At 35.5% G+C, this 14,811-nt stretch overlaps 1 protein-coding gene across 24 annotated transcripts in view; it reads right to left on the reverse strand.

Moving 5' to 3' along the window:
• The window catches only part of LOC110812818 (AMP-dependent synthetase and ligase family protein), a 59,591-nt gene that overhangs the window by 33,735 nt on the left and 11,045 nt on the right, over window positions 1-14,811 (reverse strand). For 23 of the 24 annotated variants that reach the window (XR_015821707.1, XR_015821706.1, XR_002539373.2 and 20 more), the window contains exons 2-9: window positions 11,889-12,398; window positions 9,552-9,748; window positions 7,000-7,203; window positions 5,493-6,215; window positions 3,861-4,543; window positions 2,180-2,255; window positions 2,003-2,089; window positions 248-291 (exon numbers count right to left, since the gene is read on the reverse strand). Coding sequence is in view for 18 of the 24 variants with exons in the window: in XM_088223061.1 (XP_088079187.1) it covers window positions 248-291; window positions 2,003-2,089; window positions 2,180-2,255; window positions 3,861-4,543; window positions 5,493-6,215; window positions 7,000-7,203; window positions 9,552-9,748; window positions 11,889-12,398 (2,524 nt within the window). In the remaining 6 variants the exon portion in view is untranslated. Of the gene's footprint in view, window positions 1-247; window positions 292-2,002; window positions 2,090-2,179; window positions 2,256-3,860; window positions 4,544-5,492; window positions 6,216-6,999; window positions 7,204-9,551; window positions 9,749-10,073; window positions 10,466-11,888; window positions 12,399-14,811 lie in introns of those variants that run through there. The other variant, XM_022039677.2, reaches the window with a different exon arrangement.

A 14,811-nucleotide genomic window follows, 5' to 3' on the forward strand; every position in this document is an offset into this window, starting at 1 on the left:
TACATGGGTGACACCCTCTTGGTGAATTTTTACTACATTTCTCCTTATCTCTCAAAAAAGAAAAAATGGTTCACTATCTGAAAGCCAACATATAATGTGTGAAATGCATGCGTAAAACATGAAAACAACACCAGATATATATTTTGCAAAAATGTGCTTCCTTAATTCAATCAGCTTAAGTAAAGAATGAGTATACCCAATAAACAATTAAAGAAAGAACAGTATGAGGAATTACTAACAAACTTACCAGATCAATTGTCGATGTACGTCCACAGTTGGCCGGCACTTCACCTTTACATGTTCCAAAGGTAATGGGTCAATAACAGCAGCCGGAGAAAGGAAAAAACAAGTTAAAAGCAAGCACAATGAGAAGATTAAACAAATAAAAAATAAGCACAATGAGAGCTATATTGTTTATAGAGTCAGCAGACTCCAAAAGACTACATATATTGCTTCTGCCTAATCTTCAGCTATTAGGGTCAGACCATCTGTTAAAACCCGGACAGGTATAACTTATTGGAAAGACATTGCAATTAGCTCATATTAAGGATAGCAGATTATGTTACTAAATCATTTCACATTTTCTTTCACATCTTTCATTTGCATCAATAGATTATGGAACCACCAACGAACCAAGAGGTTATTGATACCCCCCTAATAAATTACTAACAATAACTGACTCTAGCCATTGGCAGTTACGTTGTGCTCCTAGACCAGAAAGGCAACCCATTAATTAAACAGAAAACAGAGATTCAACAACCCTGGTGCAACATCTCTTCAGCTGATTCAACACTAGAAAACCAAAACACACAAACCCCTATGCTTGCTAATTACTTCTGAGAAATCAGACAAAAGCCATCAAACACTTCAAAGAGAAATCCATACCGCAATTTACAAGGTTTTGGACTCTTTTTGATAGAAAAAGAAGATTTATCTGAAAATTGCACTCTAGATTCATCTCCCACTTGAAGTTAGGTCAGGGATTGGAACAAAGGAAGTATTTCAGAGATGGCTTCCCAAAGACTGGGCTGGGACATGGGTCTTCCTACTGGGGCATCCAATCAGCTCCTGCCATTTTCATGCAAACTTCTAATTACTCTATACCACAAAGAGTTTGGTTCTCGGGGAAAGCACCAAAGCCATTTAGTCAATAAACATAAGTTTTTTTATCCAAAATTCACAATATCCAATCGACCTGAGATCTTGGATTTGCAACAAACATCCCAACTAACTAAATGGTCGTGTGTCTTTTCCCCAACTCCAGTCCACAGAAACCTCGTCATACGTCCCTCTAATCTCTGAATACCCTCTAGATATCCTTAACAAGGATAGAAAAAAGAGTGGTATAGATCAAGATGAACATGCTTGGATCACGATGAACCTGCCTCCAAGATAGACATGCTTGGTAGATAGACATGCTTGGTAGAGAGATATGCTTCTAGATAGACATGCTTGGTAGATAGACATGCTTGGTAGAGAGATATGCTTCTAGATAGACATGCTTGGTAGAGAGACATGCTTGAAGCATATCAGATAACTAGTACTTAGTTTGTTGAGAACAATTATCCACGCAAAAACCTTAACACCAGATAGATGAAGCAGTAAGCTTCCAAATACTTTAGTTAAACCACATTCTGATTGAAATTATTGTGGGTTAAACAGGGAAAGAATAATTTGCAGGTGAAACCACTCAAGGAGTCCAAAGCCTGTACTCTAATGTCATGCTACAGAAAATGTTTAAAGGCTCAAGAAGATCAAGCAAAGAAAGGATATCAACAGTTTCCACATTTAACTTTTTAATATCAAAAAATAGATGTGTAACTTTCATTATTTAAGTTTAAAACTCCTATATCACTGTATCAGTACCATGATATGTAAACCAAATACCAAAACACATAGTTCTCCTCCCTATGCGAAAGGCATGATAAATCTTAGATTTAAGATGAAATTGGTCTAACGTATAAACCGAAAGGCAAAACTTTGAAGTATCTAAAGCTTATACCTCACCATAGGTTCGGAAAGTCCAACAGATTCTACCTGATGAAAAATCAAGAAAATAAATATTCCCTTCATAACATCCAACAACAACCTGGTCAAGTAACACATACGAACCAGTTAGAGATTTTCCCATGTGAAACTGCATATCAGATAACAAGGTAACCACAATAAAATGAATAACCTGGCAAAAGTCACCAACAATTGCTGCTGAACACTCAACTCTTCCTTCTAGTTTGATTTCCCAACAGACAGAACCACTAACCAATATTATATAGTAACACATAAAGTCAGTTAGAATCATTTGAAAGCTCAAAAGTCTCAAACTAGATAATGTACTGGGCAAAACCCACACTTATAAGAGATACATGTAGATAATTGAAATTTCAGCCAAAGCTTCCAAGTCTATATCCACCAAACTGTAGCACCAATAAGATCCCATTTTAATTGATAGTATCCATAGAAACAGAATCAAGAAAGCCTACCTAACTTAGCAATCTAGGAAACCTCGCATGTCATGCAAGAAAGCCTACATAACTTAGCAATCTAGGAAACCTCGCATGTTATGCAAGAAAGCCTCCCTACAGAATCAAAAAGCCTCCCTACACAATCAATGTCCCCCTTTTTTCGGCCTTGCAATAAAAATCGCATCTAACCAAGTGATATCTAGAACTCTTCCCCACCACAAATGACTGAAAATCGCACACAATTTTCTCAACTCTCCCACCTATATCAATTACAAACTTAAACAAAGATAGAAAATACAAAGTGATACTCAAAAGGCAAGCCTAAAGGAGAGTAACCCAAACCCTAAACAGAAAAGAATGTCTTTCCAGTTCCTCAAATGTTTAGTGATGATCAGCACATGGACTGACACCAACCAAGACTGTCTTGGTGCCTCTTAATGGTATTCTTCTTTCTCTACTTACAGAAAGACTTTCAGGTCCTGAATCGACTTGATTTCTTGTTCATAATGTATTTGACTCCCATACGAGAGGAATCTTTGTAGTTTATAGAGATTTTATGATTGACTAATTAATATTTTTGAGATTATAGGACTGTAGTTCCTAGGTTCTTGCCTTACTTTCTGTTCCCTATACTTTTCCTTCCATTTTATTCCTAAATTCCTCTAGTCTCTATTACTAAGGTTCTTAAACCTTCTCAACAGCTGTCAAAGTTTAGTTGCCCTACATCAAAGATATTCCAGAGGGCAAAAGAGAAAGCAATCAGAATAACTGGAAACCAACTAGTGATTCCATGTGAACTTTCCGTAATTCTTGCAGTGAATTTTGTCTTGTTCCCATCACTTATTGTCTCTATTCTCCCCATTTCTATTGTTCTCTTTCTCTTCTTAATAATATTTCCTTTTCTATCCAAGAAGAAAGAAATAGTTTGAAAGAAAACTACCAGCGAAGAAGGAAATGGACTAGATAATGCAAACAGAAGCATAGCATGGATATTTCATATAAGAAGTTAGTCTGAACACTAGAATATCTGAGCTCAACCTGATAGTAAGGCAGTTATCAGAGTTTATCTAATAGAGTCAAGATTCCTTTTCTTTAAATAAATGAAGAAGCATCATTAAGAAGTTCAAAAAAAATTATAAAAAGACAGAGGATAAAGCCGCATATCAAAAGCTAGACCACTTATCAGCTTCAACAATGCAGTACCACTTATACATGGTAGTTACCAGAAGGAAGACAGAACTCCAGTATTCTACCAAGACAAATGAGAATGCAAATCTAGTGTTAAAACCAAAGCTCAATTACTTTGAAAATGTGATAATGGACTGTACAGGAATGATCATGATGTGTATTTGAATCTTCTCACAGTTTCATACTGATGTTACTTTGTTTTAGTCTTACCTTTTGGCATTAACACAGAAGAATTTATGCGAGTGGGATCCAATAAATAAATAGACATCTGAATTTCTAAAGACAATAAGTGGTGATGCATCGACACAAGACTCCATGTGAACTTTCCATAATTCTTGCATAGAAACTGTTCTATTCCTCGGAAGTTCCATTGACCAGGTTCCGAAAAATTTATCATTCAAATTGTACTCTTCCCCATAGAAAACCTTGTTACACCTACTGAATGAGCACGTAATTGAAGTCTGCGCTAGATTCCACAAAGAACCATCACATGGACTAATACACTTCAGACCAACGTAATTATCAGAATCCACTTTCAAGCGCTTGCGTCTTCCAGCATGACCGTCACTCTTTTCATAAGAAGTCCTCATTAATGGCCCTTCAGGCTTATGACTTGAGAGAAACGGGGTTGCAGAATCCACTGACTCAAACATAGTAGTCTTATCTGATTCGAGATTCAATTTCCCATCATTATTTGTTCTGGAATCCACATCATGCAAATTTTTCCCCAGAAGAGCAACTCTCAGTTCAGATGGAGTTGGAAATTCATATAGCAATCGCATGTTAATCCCTAACTTGTGAGACACATGCGCTGCAAGAATCGAATTACCACCAATTTTAAAGAAATCATCATCATTGGAAATCTCTTCAACCTTTAAAGCATCATGAAAGGCCTGTAAATAAAATTCTAAACTAATGTCACCCATTTGGTTATAGAAAAGGATAAATTACATCTAATGATATATTACTAACTATCAACAAGGATCTAATATATAAACACTAGGATAGGAATTACTTTTATACTAACTTATAAGTCAAGTATAGTAACATGAATAAGAAACTTTAACATTCCATTATTCTTGACTGTGAAAAATAACTGAGTATGCGAGTATTACAGAAGTTATATAACACAGGATATTTCTAGCCTCTTAAACAAAATTATTATATTAACACCAAAGAATTTGACCAAAGAAACTACTTAAGTGAGATTATATGATAACTCAAAATCAATGTTGATTATAGATGTAGAATATATGAACTTCAAAGACTCTGGATAATGGTTTATGCTTTGTGATGTCAGACGTTTGCAGTTGGCTGAAGATTCCATGTGTTCAAGTTTGTGGACATAAGCCGTTAGCAATAGGTGCATGAATGATGAATCTCACAGGCCACCAAAGGAGATCTCAGGCAGTCATTTTCTGGCATATCCAATGGGCACTTCAAGGATATTTCTTTATTATTACAGATATTGGTTTGTTATAATTCCAAACAATTAACTAGCCAAAGAAGAAATCTCTCTTCTTTTTCTATCAGAAAAGAAAGTATTCAGCCTATCTGAGATCACAATCCCAGAAAAAAAGGAAACTTTTACCTTAGATGGAGCTGAAACCTTCCAAAAACACTTATTAAAGACATTATTATAATAAAAAATTTACAATAATTTCAATAGGTGATAATAAAAATAAATAAATAAAAGATGACACAGGCCAACCCAGGCTGCTGCATGAGGCTCCACTTCATGGCCACTACCTGGACCACCCTTAAGGTAAAAAAACCAAGAGATTTTAGGGAAAAAAAATATACACATACGTGACACAAGCTTTGAACAAAAGTAGGACAAACCTTCTTGATGACTTGCAAGATATCACCAGTCTCAGATCCACCACTCACATCTTGAACATGAATCTTTGAATATGTTAGATCAGCCAATAACTTATAATCAACTTTTCCACTTGAAGACATAGGCAAAGATTCCAGAATAGTAAACAGATTAGGAATCATTGCTAACGGAAGCCTCCTGTTCATCCAACTTCTGACTGAAGATACAAATATTTCACTTGACTCGACCCTCTCTTTTGACAGTATAAATGCCTCTAGGAATGTAGGTCCCCTCTGAATTTTACAAGCTACCACAGCAGCATCAGCTACATTTGAATTTGTCCTTAGTGTATTCTCAATTTCTTCTAATGCTATACGTTGCCCATTAAGTTTTATGGTACGATCCTTTCTCCCTAAAAAGAGTAAGTCGCCACTTGGAAGCATTCGGCCAAAATCACCAGTTTTGAAGTATATCTGACCTCCAGAATTATTGGCCAAATGGTTATAAGTGGACTTCTTATGCAACCTCACATAGTCTGAAGACCCGATAGTTGACTTATACAAGTATCCAGTAGAAAGGCAGAGACCACCAACATGTATTTCTCCCTCATTACGTTCATCACCTTCACCAACAAGTACTACATTACAGTTAGAAATAGGCATGCCAATTGGAACACTTGTTAGTCTTTCCATCTCCAAGATTTCCGGCAACCTCTTGCAATCAAAATATGTACAATCTCCAGCTACCTGAATTCAAAACTCAGGATTCTTTCCATAAAATATATATGTTGATATATGTTGTGGAAGTAGTTAAATGATTTTAGTGAACATTAACATGCAAAGAAAGCAACATCTTTCTTTTTAGTCTTAAATTCAGTGCAACATAAATATTATGTTACTAAAATGGGATTGAAATAAAAGAAGAGAAGAATAAATGACTGCCTTGTGCAATTTATGGTAAAAGGGGCAAAGAAACACATGTCCAGCCCCCAAGAGTGCATGCCTAAATATTTGTTACACAATTATAAAGTCGAAAGGCACAAGACAAAGAACTCATTAAGATAAAATACCTCTAATGACAAGTACATCCACTAGCCTCATGAATTATTCCTCCAGGTGCATTACAAGTCCTTATGTAATGGCATTAATTTAAGAACATCAGAAGTTCCAAAAACAATCTCTTCCCCCCAACCCCCAAAAACCCAAACCAACAATACCGTTAAATTTCAACCTATCGCTCACAAATAGATATGCATGACAAACGCTTATCATAGATATAGGCATACTTGACAAATTTTTATGATAGATATATAATTACAAAAATACCCTTGATTGATCAAATATGCTTATAACCTAATTCCACAGCCTATTTATTAAATATTAACCCCAGTCATTCAATTTAATAATTTTTATAAATTTACACCAAACAGTGAAGTAGATACTTGAGCAATTCAACATGTTCTACCTTTTTTTTTAAATAAATGATAATGTTCTACTGAAAAATGACTATGAAATACAATAAAATTCCCACCTCTGTACTTCCATACAAATTCAGAATAGAGGTCTCGGGTAGTAGATTGTGGAGCATATGCCACAGAGATAGAGGTAGGACTTCACCGCTTAGAATTAACATTTTTAATGAACTTGCAATCCGCGCATTATTTTGTCTTAGCAAAGCAGGAAGAATTGCTCTGATCAGCGATGGAACAGCGATAAGCCTACTGATAGAGTAAGCCTTCAAAAACAATCCAGAACTGTTAATCAGCAATTAGGTCAAAAAAAATGTATTTTCATTAGAATCATAAAATATATTTACATCCATTAGCTAGACATGGATTTTATTTTTTTTTTTTTGAAATAATAGCTAGACATGGATATTTAATAATCTGGGTCACGATTATGCAATATTTTTGGCTTTCTGAACTTGATGTTTCTCGACTTTCTTTACTGGGTAACCAGGGTGTTCAACCATTCTCAGATTGAGTCATCTCATGTTTGAGCCACTGCAGATCTTGAGCTATTATGCTTCTTGATTGCTTCAGGCTCCAGTTATTTCAAGTGTATCTTTTTTATCTTTAAATCATATTTAAGTTGGGTCTTTTGGGTTTACACCAAGCTCGCATCAGCTCTTTGTATTAGCATGATTTTCTTAAGAAAACTTATAAATTAATCCAGACGATAGCAACAATTAGTGGTTTGAATCATTTCTGGTTTTGATTTTGTTAAAGAATTGAACCAAGTATCCTAAACATTTACCTGATAAAGCCCAATTTTATTATTTCTGGTTTTGATTATTGAAATTTAGTATTCTGAAAGTTTACTTGATAAAGCCCAAATTATATCATTTGTACTCTGAGCACCTCTCTAACTAATTTATTACATTTGGCTCGAAAGGAGGATACTCTTGTGGACAATTGTTTCACTATGGTTGAGCAAGTGGTACGGTAGTTAGAAGTTATGAGGGCCTTGAATGGGAGGAAGAGGAATAGATCCAGTAATGGCATAGTACTGGACTATGCATATTTCCTACTCTAGGGAAGACAAACTTGCCTGGAAGCTTTCTTCAAAAAGCTTTTTCTCAATCAAGCCATCCCAAACATTACCTAGCCTTCCCTTGACTCTTACTGTTTTCCTTGCAAGCAGATCTGGAGGAAGAATGACTCATCTAGAATAGCTTTCTTGCCCCCAAAGTTGCTTGCTGGCAAATTCTCACTATTGATAACCTCAATAAATATGGTATTTGTTGTTTGGTAATTCTTTTTCTTCATTTTTATAGATCACCAGCATTAGAGTTGTAGAACTACAATTCAGGAGAGAATCCTAATCTACAGAGTCTCCTATGAAGGAAGAAGATTTCCACCAGAAATTATAGGATCCGAGTAATAAATCCAGACTCAAGATTTCTGGTTCCTACATTCTGGGAAGTAAATCTTTCCAGAATCATTCTTGTTTAGGACTTCTGCAGGAAGTAAATCTTCTTACAATAAATCTCATTTGAAACTTTCTACAGTAATATTTAAGTGAATGGATGCTCTCTAAGCAAGAATGCTCCAGAGACTCGAGACCATTTTTTGCTAAGATGAATTCTATCTTATCGTTTGTTTTTTTCCTTTTTTTTTATCATTTGTGGCCTATGATTTTGAACTTCTTAAAATGCAATGGCGAATAGCTGGTTCAGTGGCAGATGAACCGTGGGCAGGGCAAAGTATCTTGGGTGACGGGAAAAAATATTTCTATTTTCTCCTCTGGCTGCTTTATGGGTCTTTCGGAAGGAAATGAATAGAAGAGCTTTTAAAGATGTTTTTTTTTCCTTTATAGAGTCCAAACACTGGCTCCAGATTCTTTGTTTTTTTCTTTTTAAAGGCCATCTGCTCAATTTGGTGGGAGATCTAGGGGATTTCATTGTTATCCGCACCAACTTGTAAATTCTATCTTTGTTCTTTCTGTAATTGGCTTGCATCTTTTTGTGCTTTTTGATGAATGCTTGTTTTCATCTCCAAGGAAAACCTCGGCACCTACAATGCAAGTAGTATCTTTCGTATATATAGAATTAACATGAAGTAGCTTAGTAAATGAGAAAACAAAATTACGAAGTACAAGTTTTTACTGTATATAAATCAACATGAAGTGACTTAGTAATTGTGGAAAAGGAAAATGTTGGTCAGCTACATGTGGAAAAGGAAACTGTTGGACAGCTGCCTATTAAACTTAATTAGCATAAAATCTGTATTTTCCTAATTTGACTGAAATCTGTAGCTTTCCTAAATCAGTGGGACTCCTATACTTTAGGCCTATGTTTTGGGAAAGTCAGTATTCTCCTTTAAGTGTACATGCTGTATAAATACCTTGAATATTGTTTATAATAAACAGAATCTTTTCTCTCTATTTTCCCTCGTAATTGATGTTCTGTTTAATGCAAAAACCACAAGGAATACAATTAATGTGAACAAGATATTGACAATACCATAGCTTCAGCTTATCAAACAATGTTCTTTTATAATCGATTTAAACAGAAAATAGAAAGTTGTTTGACAGACAGAGCTGCATGAAAGAAGTAAACAAGCAAAAAACAAGCATCTGTACCTGTAAAAAATCAATGATAGAAAGTATATTCTGTCTCAGCTCAGAAAGAGGAGGAATAACTAATGTACAAGCAGTAAGACCAGCACTAAGAAATTCTTGCAGGTGATCAATAAAGCTTATTGATGTCTTGAAAAGTAAATTTTCTGCACCATGTAGCGGATACAATTCTTGCATCCATAGAAAGCGGTTTAAAAGACCTTCACATAAAAAGAAAATGAGATCATGTCATCAAATTTACAATTGATTTTAATAAGACATGCAAAAAGAAACAGGAAACCTGCAAAGTGGAAAAGAGTGTATCTATTTTATATAGTCAATGTTCACTGGTAAATACGCAATGAGCACGGCTGTGTTAGGAAAGTCTAAAGGTTGAAAGGGAAGAGATTAAGAGGGGAAGAGAAAGAAGAGAAAGATGAAGAAAGGGGAGAGAAAAAAAAGGAAGAAAGGAAGTGAAAGGAAATGAAGGAAGGGAGAGAAACCATAATTTAGAGAAAGAAATTATTCAAATTCTATTCCAATTACCATCATCATCCTTGTTACATCCAATCTCTTTATATAAGCAAAACAGAGGTCAGGAAAGCCAATAGCACCCTTGGCAACTAGAATAAGTTGGCCACTTGGAATTACTAGCTTTCCAAGGAATGCTGGGGCAAGTAAGCAACTTGTGGTTGCCACCTTTTTTAGCCACCACCAGAGAACACAAGTCGGCAACTTGCAGTTGCCACACAACTATTCGTCTAATATGTATATTTTTCTTTCTCCAATAGATTTACATCTTTCATTAATAGAAGTTTTTTCATGTAATGAATAATAGTTCCGGCTGTCCACTGTTTGAGCCATCCAACCCTTCATACCGAAGTACTAATACAACTTGTGGTTGCCACCTCTTTTGGCTACCGTAAAAGGACCCAAATTGACAAGTTGTGGACTTTGGGTCATTCAGATCCAGGTACCTAAAGGATCAAAACAAAATAAGGTGCTATAATTCCACCACTGATAAAGATGTCACCTCATCCTAAAGAAAATGAACAAAAAGATACAACCAAAATAACTCATAAATCTAAGCAAATATTCCTAAATAGCCTATATATGTCCTAATGGACAATATAACGTAAGAATATACAAAGGTTATACTAATTATTAGTAGAACACTTCCTAATGCTAAAAGCCTCCGTATTATTTTGTCTCTGTCTGGCATCACCTTGTCAGAAGGCAATCATTTTTTAGGGCAATAAACACAATTGATAATGACAAGTATCTCCCCTGATTGTTGTTGTGTGAGTCCATTCAGAAAAGAATAAAATATTACAAAAAGGAAGGAGAATGGTAGAAAAGAAGTCCACGAATAAGAAGAGAGAAGGGAGAGACAAACAGTTCAGTTGTAAAAATTCTCTGCTTTTCTCAAGCAAACACAAAATACAAGCCCCTAATTGTGGTTCTAGAAGAAGCCATAGTAAGTTGAAATTAAAAAAAAAAAGTGATCATCTTTTACTGTTAAAAGGTCATATTTTAGAAAAATAGACCAGCATAAGAACCACAGCATGTGGCCTATTCACTCAATGACAAATTCCAGTCTGCATCAACAAGCTGCCACAAACAAAGAAGAGCATTGTAGCATAATTGCTCGTTTCTCTTCAGTATGCAATGCCAGGCCCTAAGAATATTCTACTGAAGCTAAGGTAAAAGGGTATATAATAAAATCTAATTTTCTATTTATCGAAATGACATAAGCAAAACAGAGAGAGATTATACAGAGTGAAGCCCATAAGTTATTCGCAACGGATAAATAAATGTCTAATTATCAGCAGTAGCAGTATAGATCCTTTCTTCATATATAAAAAGCAAGGGAATGTAGAATAAAGAATATTATATTGAAAAAAAAAATACCCAGAATTTCAAAAATAAATATAGAATAAGAAACAAATCATCAAGGTGAATATTATAGGCAGAACAAGAATTGCAAGTGTCCAGTTTACAGCTAGACAATAAATCATCTACTGGTTAAGTAATGAGATAGTCAAGTGTCAAGAACACTTGACCATTTTGGTTTTCTCAGAAAAAAAAAAGGAGCAGCTAACATTTTTCAGTAAAACATTTTTCTTTTCATAGCAAAAGAAGTATTATTCATAAAGCACTAGAAGGTGCAAACCATGTATAAAGTATGATTTTTCCAATTAGTTACATCTGAAAATATCAAAAGAGTTCACAATGAATCTCTCTATCATTAGTAATCACTAATCCATAAATTTGGTTGTCATTGCAAGAACACCGCTTTTATCTACATTACATCTCACTGTTTTAGAAATAAGTAATATGCAAGTTAGAGTAACACCTAACCTTGCTCGGTACCGAATACAGCTTTAGGCTGTCCAGTTGATCCTGATGTGTACATCAGATAGGAGAAGATTCTTTGTGTTTCCTTCTTACAAGGCCAAACGAGGCTTGACTCATTCATTGGCTCTTCAACATTTTCTTCCAATGAAAAGCATAAGACAGAACAACAGGCACTCTCCATAAGCCAGTGTGATTTATCAAGTGTCTGACAACCATTTTTACCAAAAGAAGAGCCACATGTGATAATAAGATCAGCACCTGAACGAGAGATAATAGATAATATTCTATCTTTGGGCCACAAAGGATCTAGTGGCAAGAAAGCTTCCCCACACCTCAGAACAGAAAGAACAGCAATTATGTATTCAACTGATGGCGGCATATAGATTCCCAATATTTTAGGCGTAGACATACTAGTCTCAAAAGTTTTCTCTAACTTCCAAGTAACCGGCCCAGAATGCTCAGGTACATGAATAGGGAAATCATGCTTGTCAGCCTCGCCAGAAATATCATTACCTGCAATCATGTAAAGAGTGGTAAAACTGTTCACTAGCCATCACTCAGTAAATATCACAGTTCACCATACATGATAAAAAAGATGTTTTGGGGGAAGAAAAATGAAGAAAAAATTGAGAGAAAGAGAAAAAGAGAGAGAGAGAGAAAAGAAAGAGGGTCTTCTTAGCATTGAACATTTTACAATATTCTTTTTATGCACATAATAGCCAAGCATGCAACAAACTTTCATATTATTTATGCTACTGCCATTTTTTATGCTTTTCTTCATCTTTTTCTTCTCTTCATGGCCTGTAGGTCTAGGAACTCACATGGCTCTTCTTCTTAAGGAGGAGCTAAAGGAAAATCTGGTAATAGAAAGGCAATGAGTGGCATGAACCCTTCTTCATTTCCAGTATACCTCTTCCTGAGATTTTGTTGTGTAGAAAGGGACTTGACACAGCTAATTTAAGATTATTATATTTGATGGTTCTCTTTGTAATGTAATTCAAAATCAAATCATCATATTTTGTTTAACTGAAGCACCACTAAAAGGGATAAGTGTGAGACTGCTGGCTCCATTAACATGGAACTGGCAAGCAGATAACATACCGTTCTCTCCGAACGTTTACGTGGTTCCTGATTATCAGTCAATCACTTCAAAAGGCAAGTATCATTTTTTTCCTTGATAAAAGAAGAAAATTTATCGAAGAAAAGACGAGAGAAAATTCAAACAGAAGATAAGACATCATCCTAAAGCCGCCTAAAATCAAAAGATCAGGACATCAAAAAACAAAAAATAATCAATACTGCATAACAAATCTGATAGGCAGACTCCTAATATGTCCAATTTGCTAACCTTGTTGGGATCAATTCATATTACTTCTCAGAATGATACCAGAATATGGACTTTGGAACCCTTGATTTTATAACCCTGGAAGTCTTTTTTTATCATCTCACTCAACACAATCTATTACTACTTTTCCATTGCCAAGGAGTTTCGGAAAGTTCCAGTTCCGTCAACTGTAAAAGTGTTTGTATGGACTGCTCTTAATCACAGACTCAGCACTGATAAGATGTTACAAGTCCTTCGGCCTCATTGAGCTCTATCTCCAAACATCTGCATCATGGGCTACAAAGGACGGGAGACATATTCCAATTTATTCATACATTGTGAGACGGCCTGCAAAATGTAAACCTAAGTGTTTGATCTGCTTGTTTTATGTTGGATCATTCCTTCTACGGTGAAGTGTTTGACAGCCCCTCACCAAGAAGTTTTCACTGCCTTTTTGACCCCATCACCTTTCATGTACACACCCAAAAAGCCCTAAATAGTTGGAGGTGTGACCCACTAAATACCAAAGATTTTCAACATTTTCATCCAAATCTTCAAAGCAATCTCACAAGGAGAAATAAATGGGAGTGTATTTCTCCTCCCTTTAACAGATAAAGCAGATATCTGGAGACAGCGCGCATTGTGGGCATCGGATTTATAGCATCTCGTTGGTGTTGAGCCTTTTTTTATGCACAGCTATCCATGTAAATATCTTTACCTTTAAATGGAACAGGAGCTTTCCAAAAAACTATGGCAATGTGAAATTGGCTAGAGGTCTGGTGTTTAATAAGGTATTCAAAGAAAAATTTACAAGTATATGCGCCCGATGGATCCAATTCCAAGCAATGTGAATCAATTCTAACTAGGCCAAAAGAGTTTGCATTTCATGGACCTTCCTGTATGATAAATTGTGGGTAAAATAAAAATTCCAAGCAATGTTTCCCTCACTGTTTAAAATAAATTCAGAGACCAGTGTGTTATGTCTTGAAGATAGGTTAAACAGTCAGGAAACTTGTTTGGCTAAAGGTTGTTCTCCCACTCAAATGTCTTCCCAGAATCCCACTCTAGATCCATCTCCCACTTGAGTCTGGTAAGAGGAAGGAACAAAAGAGGTTCTTGGAAGATGACTTTCCAAGGACTACAGTGGGATATGGATCTTCCTGTTGAGTTATCCCATCCGTTCTTGTTGGGATATGTACTCATTGCATTTTGTTCTTAGTAATATTTATTTTTGTGTTTAGAAAAACTATCAGCCTTCCACCCCTCCCACCTTTCACATTTCTAACAAAATAACAAGAATGCAAAGTAACCATGAGCTTTATCACTATCACTATCTCTTCGTACAAATTCAAACTCCTAAAGCAATTAAATGATGAAAAAACAACACACATTAATCCAAACCTATCAAACAGCCTAGTTCACGACTTCCAAGCCTCTTCACACTAAAGAAAAGATGGCATGAGTCTCCCCCTTCTTAAGACACATAAATTTGTGAAAGAGTATGATTAGGCCTATGAATTTGGAGCAAGTCACTAAAGTTGAATCTATAATACAATAGTCCAAGTAAAACTTTATTGTTAGAAGGAACTTTTACTTTCCAAA

Source organism: Carica papaya, chromosome 6 (genome assembly GCF_054855325.1).
Source record: "Carica papaya isolate Zhongbai chromosome 6, ASM5485532v1, whole genome shotgun sequence".
NCBI lineage: Eukaryota > Viridiplantae > Streptophyta > Magnoliopsida > Brassicales > Caricaceae > Carica > Carica papaya.